Below are 19,179 nucleotides of genomic sequence, written 5' to 3'. Positions count from 1 at the left end.
GATGTGCTTTTTCAAATGGCTTGACTGCTTAAAGTGTTTAGGGCAGTGTGGACAAGACTTGGGTTTCTCTCCCGTGTGGATATACTTGTGTCTTTTCAAGTTATTGTAGTCAAAGAATCCTTTCCCGCAGTACGGACACCAGTGTCTTTTCTCTCCATTGTGCCACTTCACGTGCATTTTCAGCTCTAGGTTCTTGACAAATCTCTTCCCGCATAAGTGGCACTGGAATGGTTTCTCCCCCGTGTGGATACGTATGTGGTCCTCCACGTCGTTCTTTGTGAAGAATGCCTTGTCGCAGATCTGGCAGACAAAGGGTTTGATCTTCCTATGAACCATCTGGAGATGTTTGGTGAGACCGTAACTATAGACGAACCCCTTCCCGCACTGCTGGCAGACATGGATCCTGTGATCGGCGTGTACCCAGCTGTGCCGTCTCAGACCCCTGGCATCAGGAAAGTCCTTCCGACAGATCCGGCAAGAGAACGGCCGGTGACCTATATGCAGATTTAAGTGGCTCACGAGGACAGCGGGGCTGCTGAGAACGCGACCACACTGCCCACACTGGTTCTTGAGCAGAGGTTGGCCAATGACGAACGAAGTCTGCGCCGGTGTTGCGCCAAGCGGTGTGTTGACATCGCGGGCGGAGGAGGGACCGTGTGGCGGGGAACCGACAGCGGGACTCATGGGAGACGGTGCCTCTTTCTGGACCGGTGAAACCGCAGCAAGACTCTGAGCCTCCTTCTGGACCGGCGAGAAAGAAGACCTTTTTGCTCTTAATGCGGGAGCTTTCCTTGCTGGCACAGACGGAGATGTTGACTGGTTCCCCGTCTCATCGCTGGAATCATGCTTTCTTTTCCTTAATTTAGATGGGTCTGTTTTGGTCTTTTTTGCAACCGTCTCTTTTATTGATCCTTGAGCTAACTTCTTCGCTTTGCGTATTTTCACCTTTTCTGAAATACTACGTTGATCCAGTTTGGGTTTCTTAGCAATGGTTTCTCTCGCCTTACTTAAAGCGGAAGCTTTCTTAGGCATTTTTTTCCGCTGAGGGCTTGAGAGACTAGAATTCCCTGATAATGAACTGTATGGTCTTTTCAACCGTTTGGGGGTGGGCTCCTCTTCAGAAATGTTGCCGCTACTGAGAGGTTCACTGCAAGACTCTTTCAATCCGGCATCATTTTCAATGAAACTGGACGCTTTCTGACCGACAGATGGTGAAGGGGACTCATTTGAGTCCCCTTTAGGTAATTTTGACCCTGAAGATGTAGTCTTTTTATGGGCACTGGCACTGGTTTGGCTCTTTTTGGAGCCGGTATTCTCCCGAGTGACAATACGTCCCCGACGACTCCCAGGTGGGAATATACTCTTCAGAAGGCTGGCAGTGGTATCTTTAGTTGTACCGGAACCCTGACACCCCTTTGAAACCTCATGGGAATTTTTGCAACTCGTAGAATCTTTAGCTAATTTTGTCCCTGAAGATTCAGTCTTTTTATTGCCAGAACTATCCTGGTGTGGGGAATCTTTGAGGGTCTTTTTTGAGCCAGCATTTTCCTGAGTGGAGATCCGCCTCTTACGACTCCCAGATGGAAGTTCACTCGCTTGCGGACTGGTTGTGGTGGCATCTTTAGTTGAACTAAACCTTACACACAATTTTGGAACCCCACGGGACTTTTTTGAACTGGCAGAATCATTAGATAATTTTGTCCCTGAAGATTCAGCCTTTTTATTGCCAGGTTTATCTTGGTGTGGGGAATTTGTTCGGGTCTTTTTCGAGCCAGTAGTCTTTGGGGTAGAGATAATCTCGGGCAGTAACGTACTCTGTAGAGGACTGGTTGTGGTGGTATCTTTAGTTGTACCTGATCTCAAAAACACTTCTGGAGCTTCATGGGCCTTTTTTGAACTAGCAGAATCTCTAGTTAATCTAGTCCCTAAAGAGTCAGTCTCTTTATTGCCAGGCTTATCCTGGTGTGGGGAATTTGTCCGGGTCTTTTTCGAGCCAGTATTCTTGGGGGTGGAGATAATCTCGGGCAGTAACGTACTCTGTAGAGGACTGGTTGTGGTGGTATCTTTAGTTGTACCTGATCTCAAAAACACTTCTGGAGCTCCATGGGCCTTTTTTGAACTAGCAGAATCATTAGATAATTTTGTCCCTGAAGATTCAGCCTTTTTATTGCCAGGCTTATCTTGGTGTGGGGAATTTGTTCGGGTCTTTTTCGACCCAGTAGTCTTGGGAGTGAAGATAATCTCGGGCAGTAACGTACTCTGTAGAGGACTGGTTGTGGCGGTATCTTTAGTTGTACCTGAGCTCAAAAACACTTCTGGAGCTTCATGGGCCTTTTTTGAACTAGCAGAATCTTTAGTTAATCTAGTCCCTAAAGAGTCAGTCTCTTTATTGCCAGGTTTATCTTGGTGTGGGGAATTTGTTCGTGTCTTTTTCGAGCCAGTAGTCTTGGGGGTGGAGATAATCTCGGGCAGTAACGTACTCTGTAGAGGACTGGTTGTGGTGGTATCTTTAGTTGTACCTGATCTCAAAAACACTTCTGGAGCTTCATGGGCCTTTTTTGAACTAGCAGAATCATTAGATAATTTTGTCCTCGAAGTTTCAGCCTTTTTATTGCCAGGCTTATCTTGGTGTGGGGAATTTGTTCGGGTCTTTTTCGAGCCTGTATTCTTGGGGGTGGAGATAATCTCGGGCAGTAACGTACTCTGTAGAGGACTGGTTGTAGCGGTATCTTTAGTTGTACCTGATCTCAAAAACACTTCTGGAGCTTCATGGTCCTTTTTTGACCCAGCAGAATCTCTAGTTAATCTAGTCCCTAAAGAGTCAGTCTTTTTATGGCCAGACATATCCCGCTGTAGGGAATTTGTTTCGGTCTTTTTTGAACCAGTATTCTCTTGAATGGAGATAATCTCAGGTGGGAATGCACTCTTTGGGGGGCTGGTTGTGGTAACTTTAGTTGTACTTGACCTCAGGACCACTTCTGAAGGACTTGTGACCTTTTTTGAACTTGCAGATATTTTAGTTAATCTTGCCACTGATGAGTCAGTCTTTTTATGGGCGGGTCTTTCCTGCTGTGGGGAATTTGGTAGGGTCTTTTTAGAGCTAGCAGTTTCTTCAGTGGAGATAATCTCAGGTGGGAATGGGCTCTTTGGTGGGCTGGTTGCGGTGGTTTCTTTAGTTGTACTTAATATTAGACCCACTTCTGTAACCCCGTGGGACTTTGAGCTAGCAGAAAATCTACTTAATTCTGTCCCTAAAGATTCAGCCTCTTTATGGGAAGACCTGTCCTGCTGTGGGAAATTTGTTTGGGTCTTTTTCAAGCTAGCATTTTCTTCAATAGACATACTCACAGGTGGGAGTGCAGTTTTTGCGGGGCTGGTTTTGGTGGTATCTTTAGTTGTACTTAATTTTACACACACTTCTGGAAAACTATGTGACTTTTTTGAAGTAGCAGAATTTTTACTTAATTTAGTCTTTTTATGGGCAGACAAATCCTGGTGTGGAGAAATGGTTTGGGTCAGTTGCGAGCCAGCATTTTCTTCAGCGGAGATACTCTCGGGTGGGACTGTACTCTTTAGCGTGCTGGTGGTTTCTCTAGTTGTGCTTGATCTTAGACACACTTCTGGAACCCAAAGAGACTTTTCTGAACTAGCACCATCTTGACCTAATCCATTATCGGAAGATTCAGTTTTTTTACGGCAAGACACATCCTGATGTGGAGAAACAGTTTGGATCTTCTTCGAGCTAGCATTTTCCTGAGCGGAGATAATCTCAGGTGAGAATTGAATCTTTTGGGGGCTGGTTGTGGCACTATCTTTAGTTGTACTTGACCTCAGAGAAACTTCTGAAACCCCATGAGATTTATTCAAATTAGCCGAATTTCGAGTTGACCTTTTCCCTGAAGATTCAGTCTCTGTATTTTCAGACCTATCTTGAAGTGGGGAATTGGTTTGGGTCTTTTTTAAGGCAGAATTTTCCCGGGTGGAAATACGCTCCTTAGGACCAGGTGGGTCTGTAGTCTTTAGAGGGCTGTTTGTGGTGGTGGTGGTGGTATCTTTAGCTGTACTTGATCTCAGACACACATTTGTGATGCCGTAAAACTTTTTTGAACGACCAGATTTTTTAATTAAACTTTTCCTTGGAAACTCAGTCTTTTTATGGGCAGACCTATCCTGGTGTGGGCTATTTCTTCGGGTCTTTTTCGAACTGGCATTTCCCTGAACGGAGCGGATCTCCAGTGGGACTGAACTCTTTGCAGGGCTGGCTTTGGTGGCCCATTCAGTTGTACATGACCTTGGATTCACTTTTGCAACCTCACATAAAGACGTGTATCTCTCAAAAATAGTAGGAACATGGTCCACTCCATTATGTTCCTCACCATCATTTGACGCTGAAACACCTATTTGTTTCGGAGTCGGAAGCAAACGTTTTACTTTGTCTGAGGGCTGTTTTCTTTGCCTTCGGTTTTTGTTTACAGTCACATTTATTTCCACGTTTGCCTTCTCTTCAGTCGAGCCACATTTGTTTTGCCCCTCCTTCAGTGGTTTCTCCAGCAGTGGTTGCTCCACTTGCAGTTCCGTTCCTTCCAGTTCTTTCTCTGGCGGTGTTTGCTTTGTTTGCGGTTCCTTTGCCACCAGCTCTTCCTCCAGCACCGTTGGCTCTACTTGCTGTTCCTTTCCCACCACTTCTTTCTCCAGCACTGTTGGCTCTACTTGCTGTTCCTTTCCTACCAGTGTTTGCTCCACTTGCCGTTCCTCTTCAGTCAAGCTACATTTATTCCCCCCCACGTCCAGTTGTTTCTCCATCAATATTGACTCTACTTGCTGTTCCTTCCTCTCCATTTGTTTCTCCAGCAGTGTAGGCTCGCCTTGCTGCTCCTTTCCCTCCAGTTCTTTCTCTGGCAGTGTTTGCTTTATTGGCTGCTCCTTTCCCTCCAGTTCTTTCTCTGGCAGTGTTTGCTTTATTGGCTGTTCCTTTCCCTCCAGTTCTTTCACCAGCACTGTTGGCTCTACTTGCTGTTCCTTCCTCTCCATTTGTGTCTCCAGCAGTGTAGGCTCTCCTTGCTGTTCCTTTCCCTCCAGTTCTTTCTCTGGCAGTGTTTGCTTTATTGGCTGCTCCTTCCCCTCCAGTTCTTTCACCAGCACTGTTGGCTCTACTTGCTGTTCCTTCCTCTCCATTTGTTTCTCCAGCAGTGTAGGCTCTCCTTGCTGTTCCTTTCCCTCCAGTTCTCTCTCTGGCAGTGTTTGCTTTATTGGCTGCTCCTTTCCCTCCAGTTCTTTCACTAGCACTGTTGGCTCTACTTGCTGTTTCTTTCCCTCCGGTTGTTTTCCCTGCAGTGTTGACTGTACTTGCTGTTCCTTCCTCTCAATTTGCTTCTCCCGCAGTGTTGGCTCCTTTTGCTGTTCCTTCCTCTCCATTTGTTTTATCAGCAATGTTGACTCCACTTGCAGTTCCTTCTGCTCCATTTGTTTTTTCAACAGAGTGGACTCTACTTGCTGCTCCTTCCCCTCCATTTGTTTCTCCGGCAGTCTTGGCTCCAATTGCTGTTCCTTCTCCTGCGGTCTTGGCTCCACTTGCTGTTCCTTCCCCCGCATTCGTTTCCTCAGCAGTCTTGGCTCCACTTGCTGTTCCTTCTCCCGCATTTGTTTCCGCGTCAGTCTTGGCTCCACTTGCTGTTCCTCTGGATGGGGAACACCACTGTAGTGCTGCACAACCACACCTGCTTGTTTATTTGCTCGTGTTTTAACAAACGATTGATGCTGAATTTGAACCTTTGGTGCGGCCAGCTGTTCTTGAAAAGTTGTGGGAGTAGCGTATCCTCTGCGCCCCAAAGTCTGATCAGCGGTAGCAGGTGATTTTGCCGATTTAGTTGGTTGTTTGCGTAAACGGGAATCTCTTTTTAACCCAGCTTGAACTGCGGTCCCTAAGCACTTATTACGTTTTCCACATATCCCATATGTACATTGCTGGCCAATATCTTCTGTTTCAGTTTGCTGGTCAATCCGGTAGTCTTCTGTGTCAGTTTGCTGGTCAATCTGGTAGTCTTCTGTGTCAGTTTGCTGGTCAATCTGGTCGTCTTCTGTGTCAGTCTCACCAGAAGAGTCTGTCGATGAATCTAAAAACAGCGGGAGGTGAACGAGAAAAGATAGAAAGGCCAAATTTAGGGAGCTATTACACAAAGTAGTGTGAATGTTTTAAATCACATGTAAGGAATTACCCGAGAGAGCAAGGAAGAGTTCATTGCTGGTGACTGTGGGTTGAGAGACAGTTAACATCTATAGTGGAAAAGAGACAAAATTACATTAGATCGCAACACATTTTGAACACAAACCAAAAACCTTGTGGACTTGAGTGTTACAGTGAATATTGTGCTTATGGCTTGTATAAACTTGATACACACACACACACCTCTGGCTGCGACTGGTAAAAAATATCTTTAAATGAAGCATCATAGTCGTGGTCCTTCAGCAGGGAGTAAACCAGTTCTTCGTGAGCACGTTGTGAGTTTTGATCCTCTGCGCTTTGTCCCAATGAGGCGTGGCCAGAAAGAAGGTCTGCAAACACAAATAGAGCTTAATGACAAATAAGCTTATAGAAATTATTTTTCATTTAATTTTTATTGACATCCTAAATAAACAAAAGCTGAGTGCCCCTAAGTAAAGGCATTGACGTTTAGGGAAGGCTATGCAGATCGAAACTAAAACTGAACCGGCAACAAAGTAATCAAAAACCAAATGCTGGACAACAGCAAAGACTTACTGTGGAGTAAAGACGGCGTCCACAATGTAGACCCAAACATGACATGACAATCAACAATGTCCCCACAAACAACTGAAATAGTCTTGATTGCTAAAACAAAGGAAGACATGAAACTGCTACAGGAAAACACCAAAAAAAGGGAAATAGCCACCAAAATAGGAGCGCAAGACAAGAACTAAAACACTACACACAGGAAAACAGCAAAAAAAGTCCAATGAGGGGACGACTTAAGCTATGTTACGATTTTTTTTTGGTAACTGATTTTTCCGTTAAGAATACGCTTCAAAATAGTTTAGTTTTTTTTTTAAATACGACACAGGCCTTTTTTGTATGTTGGTATTAATCAAATATGCATTCTGAACAAACGAGTCAAGTCCATGTGACCCAGACATCATCAAAAAGTGACAAACGCTAGGATAGACCGTGAATGAGCATAAAATAGGCCGAGAAGGAATTGAAGCAAATGCCCCACAAAGTGTGACGGACAAAATTCTTGTCCACTTTCTTTGTGATCTATGACAAAAGAATTAAGAAAAAATTGATAATGCTTGTACAAACGCCTTAAAATTGTCATAAGTCCACCAGGAGTAAAACCCACAAGATTTTAATGACTATATAAAAATCCAAATAAGGCATCACTTTCAGAAGTGAGAAGGCAGCCAAATCCGATCTTTTAAAGCAGTCGTTCACGTAACAAAAAGAACATGCGACTTCTATGTGTAATGCGAACCCAATGCGCAGAAATCGTGAGACGGTGGCCCTGTTTTTATCCGGGTGTTGGCATCAGTGCGGTCACATGTACTGCAATGTCAAGAAGTTTGGGACAAAAATAGCCCCCGAGCTGCACTTTGAATCCTCCTTGGTTATACACCACTTGAGGAAAACCCAGAAAGATTTTCTAAACATTAACACACATGTAGTCTTGTATTACATACTTAAAATAAATTCAATTCCATATTTGAGTAAGAATAAGAGACCAAACTGTTTACATTTTCACATCGTTTTGTTACACCTTAACATATTTCTTATTTTTGCGCCTTGTTTTGAAGGTTGAGTGTTTGTTGTTATTTCAGAATTGTGTTGACATTGATTGTTTTCCAGGCTTGTGTTGACATTTAATTTCCTTTGTGCCTTGATAGTTGATAGGATTATAATCAGAGAAGGGTTATATTTGAAGAAAAAAAAATTACATATCTCATATATTTTTTTACTGGTCCATATTTTGTATTGGTCATAAAAATATTGATATCAACCAGTATAAAACACGTACATTATGATGAGTTTTAGGCCATATAGCCAATACCTGATGTCAAACATGTTGAGGGCCAATAAAAAACTAGCAGTGGGACAAAAATAGCCCCCGAGCTGCACTTTGAACACGCTTTGGTTATGCACCACTTGAGGAAAACAAGAATCATTTTAAAACATAAACATATATCTAGTCTTGTATTATTACAAACCTTGTCCGTTCCCTGTTCGGATGTAAGGAAACAACAGGGTGGAACAAAAGTGCAGGACTGTGAAAAGTAAACATAATTATAACAAATGTGCTACTTTAAAATAATAATTTGGTCTAACAATATTTACGTAAAAATAATTGCTGCTTGACATAAATTAATTTCCATTTTTGAGTAAGAATAAGAGACCAAACTAAATGTTACACAGACAGCGTAACTTCCTGGCAGTAAACCTGCAAAAAATGGTCTTCTCAGGTTTCTCCCAGTTTACATTTTTACACTATTTTGTTCCACCTTAACAAGCATTTCTTATATATTTCTTATTTTTGCGCCTTCTTTTGAAGGTTGAGTGTTTATTGTTAATTCAGAATTTTGTTGACATTGATTGTTTTCCAGGCATGTGTTGATATTTCCTTTCCTTTCTGCCTTGATAGTTGATAGGATTATAATCAGAGAAGGGTTAAATTTGAAGTCAAACATTTTACATTTTGTATATTTTTTACTGGTCCATATTTTCTATTGTTCATAAAAATATTGATATCAACCGGTATAAAACTTGTATATCATGATGAGTTTTCAGCCATATAGCCTGTCCCTGATGTCAAACATGTTGAGGGCCAATAAAAAACTAGCAGTGGGACAAAAATAGCCCTTGAACTGCACTTTGAACACGCTTTGGTTATGCACCATGTGAGGAAAACCAGAAACATTTTAAAACATAAACATCTATCTAGTCTTGTATTATTACAAACCTTGTCCGCTCCCTGTTCGGATGTATGGAAACAACAGAGTGGAACTAAATTGCGGGACTGTGTAAAAATGTGCTACTTTGAAATAATAATTTGGTCTAACAATATTTACGTAAAAATTATTTCTGCTTGACATAAATTAATTTCCATTTTTGAGTAAGAATAAGAGACCAAACTAAATGTTACACAGACAGCGTAACTTCCTGGCAGTAAACATGCAAAAAATGGTCTTCTCTGGTTTCTCCCCGTTTACATTTTCACACTGTTTTGTTACACCTTAACAAGCATTTCTTACATATTTCTTATTTTTGCGCCTTTTTCGAAGGTTGAGTGTTTATTGCGATTTTAGAATCGTGTTGACATTGACTGTTTTCCAGGCTTGTGTTGACATTTCCTTTTCTTTCTGCCTTGATAGCTGATAGGATTATAATCAGAGAAGTGTTATATTTTACTGGTGCATATTTTCTATTGGTCATAAAAATATTGATATAAACCGGTATAAAACTTGTATATCATGATGAGTTTACAGCCATATAGCCTGCCCCTGATGTCAAACATGTTGAGGGCCAAAAAAACCCAGCAGTGGTTCTTCCGAGGATGTTGTAGTCGTAATGATGTGTGCAGTCCTTTGAGACATTTGTGATTTGAGGCTATATAAATAAAAATGGATTGAAAAACAGCCCCCGAGCTGCACTTTGAACACTCCCTTGGTTATGCACCATGTGAGGAAAAACCAGCAATATTTTAAAACAAACATACAACAAGTCTTGTATTGTAGATGAAAAGGTGGCATTAATTGTGATTCGTACACTTCTGTTGTAGCTGGATTTCTTTTTTTTAAAACATTTCCTTGAAGTTTTGCGCAATACGAAACTTTAAAAAAAAAAATGCTGACTACAACAAAGTGCGCGTAAATTTGAGATTGTGTTCGATATCGATGTGTTTAGGTCAGGGGTTTCCAAACTTTTTCCACTGAGGGCCGCACATGGAAAAATTAAAACAAGCGGTGGCCATTTTGACATTTTTCATTTTCAAACCATAACAAAATATATGGATTTTTTTTTTTTTTTACCTTTAGAGCTCCCGGGGACCATAAAGGGTCGCAGTCATTAACGCTAATAAAACTTCAGGTTGATATTAATTTAAAAAAAAGGTTGTATGCCTTGTTTGTCAAAGACAACGTGGTTTTTGTAGTAAAACTGAAATATGCAGTTTTTAGTAATTAGAGCCATAAAAGATCAATAATGCAGGGCAATATTGATTTTAATTCATTATTACTTTTGAGAAATCACAGTGCAAAGATAAATAAAATCCCATTAAATATAATTGGGATCCAAAAGGTGCCGCACTCATAAAGTTGTACATTTTTATTCGTTACTTTTTTTTTACTATCAAAACTTATTAGGAGATCAACTTCAGATATGTCTGTCGATTTTACGTTTGAACTATTTTGTTTGTTTTAAAGAAAACTTGTATGTTTTTTTTATGGGCAAGCACAATATATGCAATATTTTTTCCATATAAAACATTTTAAAGTGACATTTTTGAAGTAATTGGAGCCTTGAAAATAATTCATTATAGCATTGATTTTTTTTGGTCCCTTTTTTTTTTTTTAGCAATGGCAAAAACAGAAAAATGAAGACAAAAGGGGAAAAAAAGCCTGCAAGGCAGCTTTGGGTCAACATAGCAACTTTTACTCGTTAGATTTCACATCATTCCACTTTTTAAACATTTTTTGCAATATCATTTCCATAATGTGTGGCGGGCCGGTAAGCAATTAGCTGCGGGCCGCAAATGGCCCCCGGGCCACACTTTGGAAACCCCTGGTTTAGGTGGATTTCTACACAGACTATAAAAAACAAATAAGCGATACACAACAAGAAGGTTTGTACTTTGTGCTGCTTGCACACTGTGAAATAAGACACTATGAATGACTTGAGAATTAAAAAAGATATACTATATGTTAGATTATTAATAGCACATGTTTTTGACATGGACTATAAATTAAATTGAATGATAATCGGTTTGAGAAATGGGATGTTTTTTTAAACATTTCCTTGATGTTTCGCGGAACAGGAAGAGGCGTGGCCTATAGCAGGACACAAAACTTGCTACCGGAAGTGGAATTATCGGATTAATGTTCTACGAAACATTTTTTTTTACGCTGATTATTAAAAAGTGCGCGTATTTTTAGGATTGTGTTCGATATCAATGTGTTTAGGTAAACTTTTACACGGACTATTAAACAAAAAACCGTAAGCGATACACAAAAAGAAGGCTTGTACTTTGCACCACTTGCACACTGTTAATTAAGACATAATGACTTGAGAATTAAAAAATACTATATATGTTAGATTATCAATAGCACATGTTTTTGAGGTTGACTATAAAGTAATCTGAAAGATTATCGGTTTGAAACACGAGTTGTTTTTTTTTTTTTAAACATTTCCTTGATGCTTCGACACAAACCTTGCTACCGGAAGTAGAATTATCGGATTTTTGTTCTACGAAATATGTATTTTTTAACGTCCATTATTAAAAAGTGTGCATATTTTTTAGATTGCGTTCGATATAGATGTGTTTAGGTGGACTTTTATATCGGCTATAAAAAACGATAAACAACAAGGCTTGTACTTTGTACTGCTTGCACACTGTGAAATAAGACTACGAATGACTTGAGAATTAAAGTATAAATACTATATATGTTAGATTATTAAGAGCACATGTTTTTGAGGTTTACTATAAAGTAAACTGAATGATTATCGGTTTGAGAAACGAGATGTTTTTTTTGAAACATTTCCTTGATGTTTCGCGGGACCGGAAGAGGCGCGGCCTATAGCAGGACACAAAGCTTGCTACCGGAAGTGGTATTATCGGATTTATGTTGTACGAAATATATATTTTTTAGCGTCCATTATTAAAAAGTTCGCGTATTTTTGAGATTGCGTTCGATATAGATGTGTTTAGGTGGACTTTTACACCGGCCATGAAAAAAAAACAATAAACGATAAACAACACGGCTGCTTGCGCACTGTGAAATAAGACACTATGAATGACTTGAGAATTGAAAAATAAATACTATGAATGTTAGATTATTAATAGCACATCTTTTTGAGGCTGACTATAAAGTAAACTGAAAGATTATCGGTTTGAGAAACGAGATGTTTTTTTGAAACATTTCCTTGACGTTTCGCGGGACCGGAAGAGGCGCGGCCTATAGCAGGACACAAAGCTTGCTACCGGAAGTGGTATTATCGGATTTATGTTATATTTTTTAACGTCCATTATTAAATAGTGCGCGTATTTTTGAGATTGCGTTCGATATAGATGTGTTTAAGTGGACTTTTACACCAGCTATAAAAAAAAACAATAAACGATAAACAACAAGAAGGCTTGTACTTTGTGCTGCTTGCACACTGTGAAATAAGACACTACGAATGACTTGAGAATTAAAAAATGAATACTACATATGTAAGATTATTAATAGCACGTCTTTTTGAGGTTGACTAAAAAGTAAACTGAATGATTATCGGTTTGAGAAACAAGATGTTTTTTTGAAACATTTCCTTGATGTTTCGCGGGACCGGAAGAGGCGCGGCCTTTAGCAGGACACAAAGCTTGCTACCGGAAGTGGTATTATCGGATTTATGTTGTACGAAATATGTATTTTTTAACGTCCATTATTAAAAAGTGCGCATATTTTTGAGATTGTGTTCGATATAAATGTGTTTAAGTGGACTTTTACACCGGCTATAAAAAAACGATAAACAACAAGAAGGCTTGTACTTTGTGCTGCTTGCACACTGTGAAATAAGACACTACGAGTGACTTGAGAATTAAAAAATAAATACTATATATGTTAGATTATTAATAGCACATGTTTTTGAGGTTTACTATAAAGTAAACTGAAAGATTATCGGTTTGAGAAACGAGATGTTTTTTTGAAACATTTCCTTGATGTTTCGCGGGACCGGAAGAGGCGCGGCCTATAGCAGGACACAAAGCTTGCTACCGGAAGTGGTATTATCGGATTTATGTTATATATTTTAACATCCATTATTAAAAAGTTCGCGTATTTTTGAGATTTCGTTCGATATCGATCTGTGTTGTAAAAACGACAACGCGAGTTTATTCTGTGGCGTTTCCCTCCTAATGTAGGTCCCCGCGCGTTACGCAATCCTTTGATCCAGTTGCAAAACAGACGACTTTAGCGCTAGCATCGACACAACACGTCTTTAAAGATACTAACTTTGACGGAATAAACAAGTTTCCCCCCCCCCCCACAAACAGAACTCACCGCATTGGACGGCCGTGTCGCGGCGTTCCGGGCCCTCACTTTGGCTCGACTCGTTAATCGAAGGAGTGTTCACGGTTTCGTTTTCCCGGCATGTTGTTTTCAGGGCCTCGTTCTCCATCTTGGCCTTTGATAGTTCCGCCTTCAGGTCGTCGACCATAGTTTCAAAAAGTTTGGTAGTTTCCTCGACGGTGCTCTTCACAATGTGCTCCATGAAGGAGGCGTACTTGGTCTGGAAATCGTCCGCCGACATCTTGGCTATCTCCCTCCGTCCTCCGAGTCGAACTACGAGCGCGCCTCGGCGTGGTTTCCCCCGCGCCGTTTATGCGTCGAAATGTGGCGTGACGAGCGTCGTCAACATGGCTTCCTGAAAGCGTCCTCTCGCTTTTGTGTGTCTGCATACGTGACGCACGTTCGGGGAGGGCAGGTCGGGAGCGAGCCGTTCGAAAGGAGCCGCTGACTCCTAGATGTGAGCGCGCGAGATGGGACACGCCCCGTTTGGGCCGCGCGCATTGGCGAGTGGGGGCAAAGCATAGACATCTTCTGAGTAGACCAAGCGACGACTGCTACTTCCTGCTGGCGCTGACGAGACGCGGGGCCGCCATCTTGGAGTGGTGATCAGTGCAATTCATTTGTCAGGAGCATCTTACCTCACTCAATACTACTAATTTTCACCCCCTTTTTTGTCATACGTGTAGCTATGATAAAGAACACATGTTTTATTATTCATAGTTTGCTTAAAGGGGAACATTATCAGCAGACCTATGTAAGCGTCAATATATACCTTGATGGTGCAGAAAAAAGACCATCTATTTTTTTAACCGATTTCCGAACTCTAAATGGGTGAATTTTAGCGAATTAAACGCCTTTCTGTTTATCGCGCTGGAGGCGATGACGTCAGAACGTGACGTCGCCGAGGTAACACACCCACCATTTTCATTTTCAACACATTACAAACACCGGGTCTCGGCTCTGTTATTTTCCGTTTTTTGGACTAAATTTTGGAACCTTGGAGACATCATGCCTCGTCGGTGTGTTGTCGGAGGGTGTAACAACACTAACAGGGAGGGATTCAAGTTGCACCACTGGCCCCAAGATGCCAAAGTGTCTGCCACCAGACCCCCATTGAATGTGCCAGAGTGTCTCCACATTTGACCGGCGATGACAGACATGGCACAGAGATGTATGGATAACCTGCAGATGCATTTGCAACGATAGTCAACGAAATCAAAAAGGTGAGTTTTGTTGATGTTGACTTATGTGCTAATCAGACATATTTGGTCGCGGCGTGACTGCGAGCTAATCGACGCTAACATGCTATTTACCGGCGGTGCTAAAGCAGACATGGCACAGAGATGTATGGATAACCTGCAGATGCATTTGTAACGATAAAGTCACAGAAATCACAAAGGTGAGTTTTGTTGATGTTGACTGCCAGCTAATTGATGCTAACATGCTATGCTAATTGATGCTAACATGCTATGCTAATTGATGCTAACATGCTATTTACCGGCGGTGCTAAAGCAGACATGGCACAGAGATGTATGGATAACCTGCAGATGCATTTGCAACTATATTACGTTTCCATACGGTGCCATCATAAGTTGTGAAGTGAAGTGAATTATATTTATATAGCGCTTTTTCTCTAGTGACTCAAAGCACTTTACATGGTGAAAACCCAATATCTAAGTTACATTCAAACCAGTGTGGGTGGCACTGGGAGCAGGTGGGTAAAGTGTCTTGCCCAAATGACACAACAGCAGTGACTAGGATGGCAGAAGCGGGAATCGAACCTGCAACCCTCAAGTTGCTGGCACGGCCACTCTACCAACCGAGCTAAACCGCCCCAGAGTTTGCAGAGAACTATATACAATATGCATTTCACGAAGGTGGCCTACACAAAATTGGGTTGGAAAGCGAGACTAAATTTAGACGTGTATAATACTGTTTGTCCATCTGATTGTCTAGTAGTTAGCTAAAATATTTCAACACCCTCCTGGCAAAATCTGGAGTGTGCTCCTAACTTTTACCCCTGTTGGCTTTTACAATCTTTATCTTCATCATTTATTTCAAGTATAAGATGTTTAAATGCAATTAATTTCATTGACAAGCAATTCTATTATGGTCATACTCTTGTTTGCTAGCGGCTAGTACAGGGGTAGGGAACCTATGGCTCTAGAGCCAGATGTGGCTCTTTTGATGACTGCATCTGGCTCTCAGATAAATCTTAGCTGACATTGCTTAACACGATAAGTAATGAATAATTACGCTCAAAATATTAAACATTGTCACGCATTTTAATCCATTCATCCGTTTTCTACCGCATCTGTTCAAGAAGTTGCATTAATTGTAGAATTATTTTAATTATTACTGGTTTACTATTTACTATTACTATTTATTACTAGCTTCAGAATAACAATGTTGTTAAAAAGTATAAGAGACTTATTATACTCTAAAAATGTTAGTCTTACTTAAAATTCACGCATTTAGTTGTATTCAGTGTTAAAAAATATGATATGGCTCTCACGGAAATACATTTTAAAATATTTGGCTTCCATGGCTCTCTCGGCCAAAAAGGTTCCCGACCCCTGGGCTAGAATGTCAGTACCATTGAAGATCTTTGCTCCTTCTCAACTCTGTGCTAATATTCTTTTGACAAAATACAACCAATAGTATGTCAATGTTAAATCTTACTTGTAAAAAGTAACCCCCCGATTCCTATTTTCAACAGTCTGCTCATCTTTGTAGTAGAAGCATTTAAGTCTCATCTTAAAACTCATTTGTATACTCTAGCCTTTAAATAGACCCCCTTTAGACCAGTTGATCTGCCGTTTCTTTTCTTTTTCGCCTCTGTCCCCCTCTCCCTTGTGGATAGGGGGGGGGGGGGGCGCACAGGTCCGGTGGCCATGGATGAAGTACTGGCTGTCCAGAGTCGAGACCCAGGATGGACCGCTCGTCGGGACCCAGGATGGACAGCTCGCCTGTGTATCCGTTGGGGACATCTCTGCGCTGCTGATCCGCCTCCGCTTGGGATGGTTTCCTGCTGGCTCCACTTTGGACTGGACTCTCACCGTTATGTTAGATCCACTATGGATTGGACTTTCACAATGTCATGTTAGACCCGCTCGACATCCATTGCTTTCGGTCCCTTAGGGGGTTAGTGGGGGATGTGGGGGTTTGCACACATATGCTGTCCTCTCCAAGGTTTCTCATAGTCATCATTGTCACTGTCACCCACGTCCCACTGGGTGTGAGTTTTTTATGTGGGCTCTGTACAGAGGATGTTGTTGTGGTTTGTGCAGCCCTTTGAGACACTTGTGATTTAGGGCTATGTAAATAAACAGCCGAGTGTGAAGCGACCGGAATGAGAATCAGCACCTCCAAATCCGAGTCCATGGTTCTCGCCCGGAAAAGGGTGGAGTGCCATCTCCGGGTTGGGGAGGAGACCCTGCCCCAAGTGGAGGAGTTCAAGTACCTAGGAGTCTTGTTCACGAGTGGGGGAAGAGTGGATCGTGAGATCGACAGGCGGATCGGTGCGGCGTCTTCAGTAATGCGGACGTTGTACCGATCCGTTGTGGTGAAGAAGGAGCTGAGCCGGAAGGCAAAGCTCTCAATTTACCGGTTTCGGTCATGAGCTTTGGTCATGACCGAAAGGATAAGATCACGGGTACAAGCGGCCCAAATGAGTTTCCTCCGCCGTGTGGCGGGTCTCTCCCTTAGAGATAGGGTGAGAAGCTCTGCCATCCGGGAGGAACTCAAAGTAAAGCCGCTGCTCCTTCACATGGAGAGGAGCCAGATGAGGTGGTTCGGGCATCTGGTCAGGATGCCACCCGAACGCCTCCCTAGGGAGGTGTTTAGGACACGTCCAACCGGTAGGAGGCCACGGGGAAGACCCAGGACACGTTGGGAAGACTATGTCTCCCGGCTGGCCTGGGAACGCCTCGGGATCCCCCGGGAAGAGCTAGACGAAGTGGCTGGGGAGAGGGAAGTCTGGGTTTCCCTGCTTAGGCTGCTGCCCCCGCGACCCGACCTCGGATAAGCGGAAGATGATGGATGGATGGATGGATGAATAAGCATTGATTGATTGATTGATTGATTTGTTTTCCACCTGTCAACTGTCAGTTTAGACTGCTCGCCGGCTCCTCGTCACCACTTCAAGATGGCGGCCCAATTTCTCGCGCCACAGCAGCCAATGCTGCGTCGACTTATAAGATGTTTTGTACTTTGTGCCGCCTGCACACTACGCAGTAGGGTTGAAATTAGGACATTATTAATGACTTTTTGGAAATGAATAAAAAAAATAGATACAGTTTGTTAGTGTATTAATTGCACATGTTTTTGACGTTTACTAAAGTCAACTGAATGACAATCGGTTGAGAAATAAGAATGTTTTATTGATTTTAATTGACTTTAAATGGGATTTTGGCCCGCACTAAGATGGCCGCCGTGTAGTCAGGCTGCCAACAGCGTGCTGCTGATCTATAATCACAGCTCTACCTTGATGTTCATGGGGAATTTCAGCTCATTACTGTGGGAGTCGTTCCTTTTGGCTCATCTCTTTAATGGCTCCTTCCGATTCTGTCAAGTTGATTCTTTGCTGACATACGAGTCAAATGATTTTAATGCAAAAACTTAATCATCTATAATGTTTATTACCAGAGGTGTGCGTCTCATTTCTAGAAGTGATATTAAAACACTCTGGAAGTATCAGTTCTTTACAGTGGAATCGTGGCAGTTCTTTATTCTAACTGAAGCCAAAGCACTTGTTATCAACAAAGACGTTGTTACGTAACGCACTTGAACACTGCCAACTAGAGGTCGTTATGAGGAATGGCCTGTAAATAACAAGATTATTATTCATATATATATATATATATATATATATATATATATATATATATATATATATATTGCATTTTATTTTAGTTACTTTGAATTTACAACCCCCTGGCGCTGTTTTAGAATAGATTAGAAAGTACTTCATTGATCCCTGGGGACAAATTCAGCCCCACAGTTCGCTCACAATAGACAATAATAATAAAAAATAATATAATATATATTATGTATATAATATATGAATTATATAAATATATTCTACAAATATTGTACATTTAAGTGCGGTCAAGAAGGAACATATGCATTAGGTGTGTGGTAAAAAAAATAATAGATTCGAATACAAATCACGATTCTCACGTTGTGCGATTCAGAATCAATTCTCTTTTTTTTTTAAATTAGATTTTCATAAAAAAACATTTTTTATTTTTTATTTTATTATTATTTTTTGTTATCAATCCAACAAAACAATACACAGCAATACCATAACAATGCAATCAAATTCCAAAACCAAACCTGAGCCAGCAACACTCGGAACTGCAATAAAGACACAAACACCACACAGAACAAAACAAAAGTAGTGAAACAAAAATGAATATTATCAACAACAGTATCAATATTAGTTATCATTTCAGCACAGCAGTGATTAAAAATCCCTCATTGACATTATCATGAGTCATTTGTAGAAATAAAAAAAAAGAACAATAGTGTCACAGTTCACAGCTCGGTCGGTGGAGCGGCCGTGCCAGCAACTTGAGGGTTGCAGGTTCAATTCCCGCTTCTGCCATCCTAGTCACTGCCATTGTGTCCTTGGGCAAGACACTTTACCCACCTGCTCCCAGTGCCACCCACACTGGTTTAAAATGGAACTTAGATATTGGGTTTCACTATGTAAAGCGTTTTGAGTCACTAGAGAAAAGCGCTATATAAATATAATTCACTTCACTTCACACAGTGGCTTACACTTGCATGGCATCTCAGAAGCTTGACAACACACTGTGTCCAATGTTTTCACAAAGATAAAATAAGTCATACTTTTGCTTCGTTTAATAGTTACAACAAATTTACATTATTGCAATCAGTTGATAA

At 41.3% G+C, this 19,179-nt stretch overlaps 1 protein-coding gene across 1 annotated transcript in view; it reads right to left on the bottom strand.

Annotated features, from left to right (window-relative positions):
• Positions 1-13,714, bottom strand: part of LOC133549236 (putative mediator of RNA polymerase II transcription subunit 26) — a 13,846-nt gene extending 132 nt beyond the window's left edge. The window contains exons 1-4 of the mRNA XM_061894453.1: positions 13,261-13,714; positions 6,407-6,552; positions 6,216-6,273; positions 1-6,113 (exon numbers count right to left, since the gene is read on the bottom strand). The exon at positions 1-6,113 is cut by the window's left edge and continues 132 nt beyond it. Coding sequence (XP_061750437.1) covers positions 1-6,113; positions 6,216-6,273; positions 6,407-6,552; positions 13,261-13,510 — 6,567 coding nt within the window. The 5' untranslated portion in view covers positions 13,511-13,714. The remainder of the gene's footprint in view (positions 6,114-6,215; positions 6,274-6,406; positions 6,553-13,260) is intronic.
• Between the last annotated feature and the right edge of the window lie 5,465 nt (positions 13,715-19,179).

The sequence above is a fragment of the Nerophis ophidion genome, linkage group LG01 (assembly GCF_033978795.1).
Source record: "Nerophis ophidion isolate RoL-2023_Sa linkage group LG01, RoL_Noph_v1.0, whole genome shotgun sequence".
NCBI lineage: Eukaryota > Metazoa > Chordata > Actinopteri > Syngnathiformes > Syngnathidae > Nerophis > Nerophis ophidion.
This window is presented reverse-complemented; position numbering and strand designations above follow the sequence as displayed.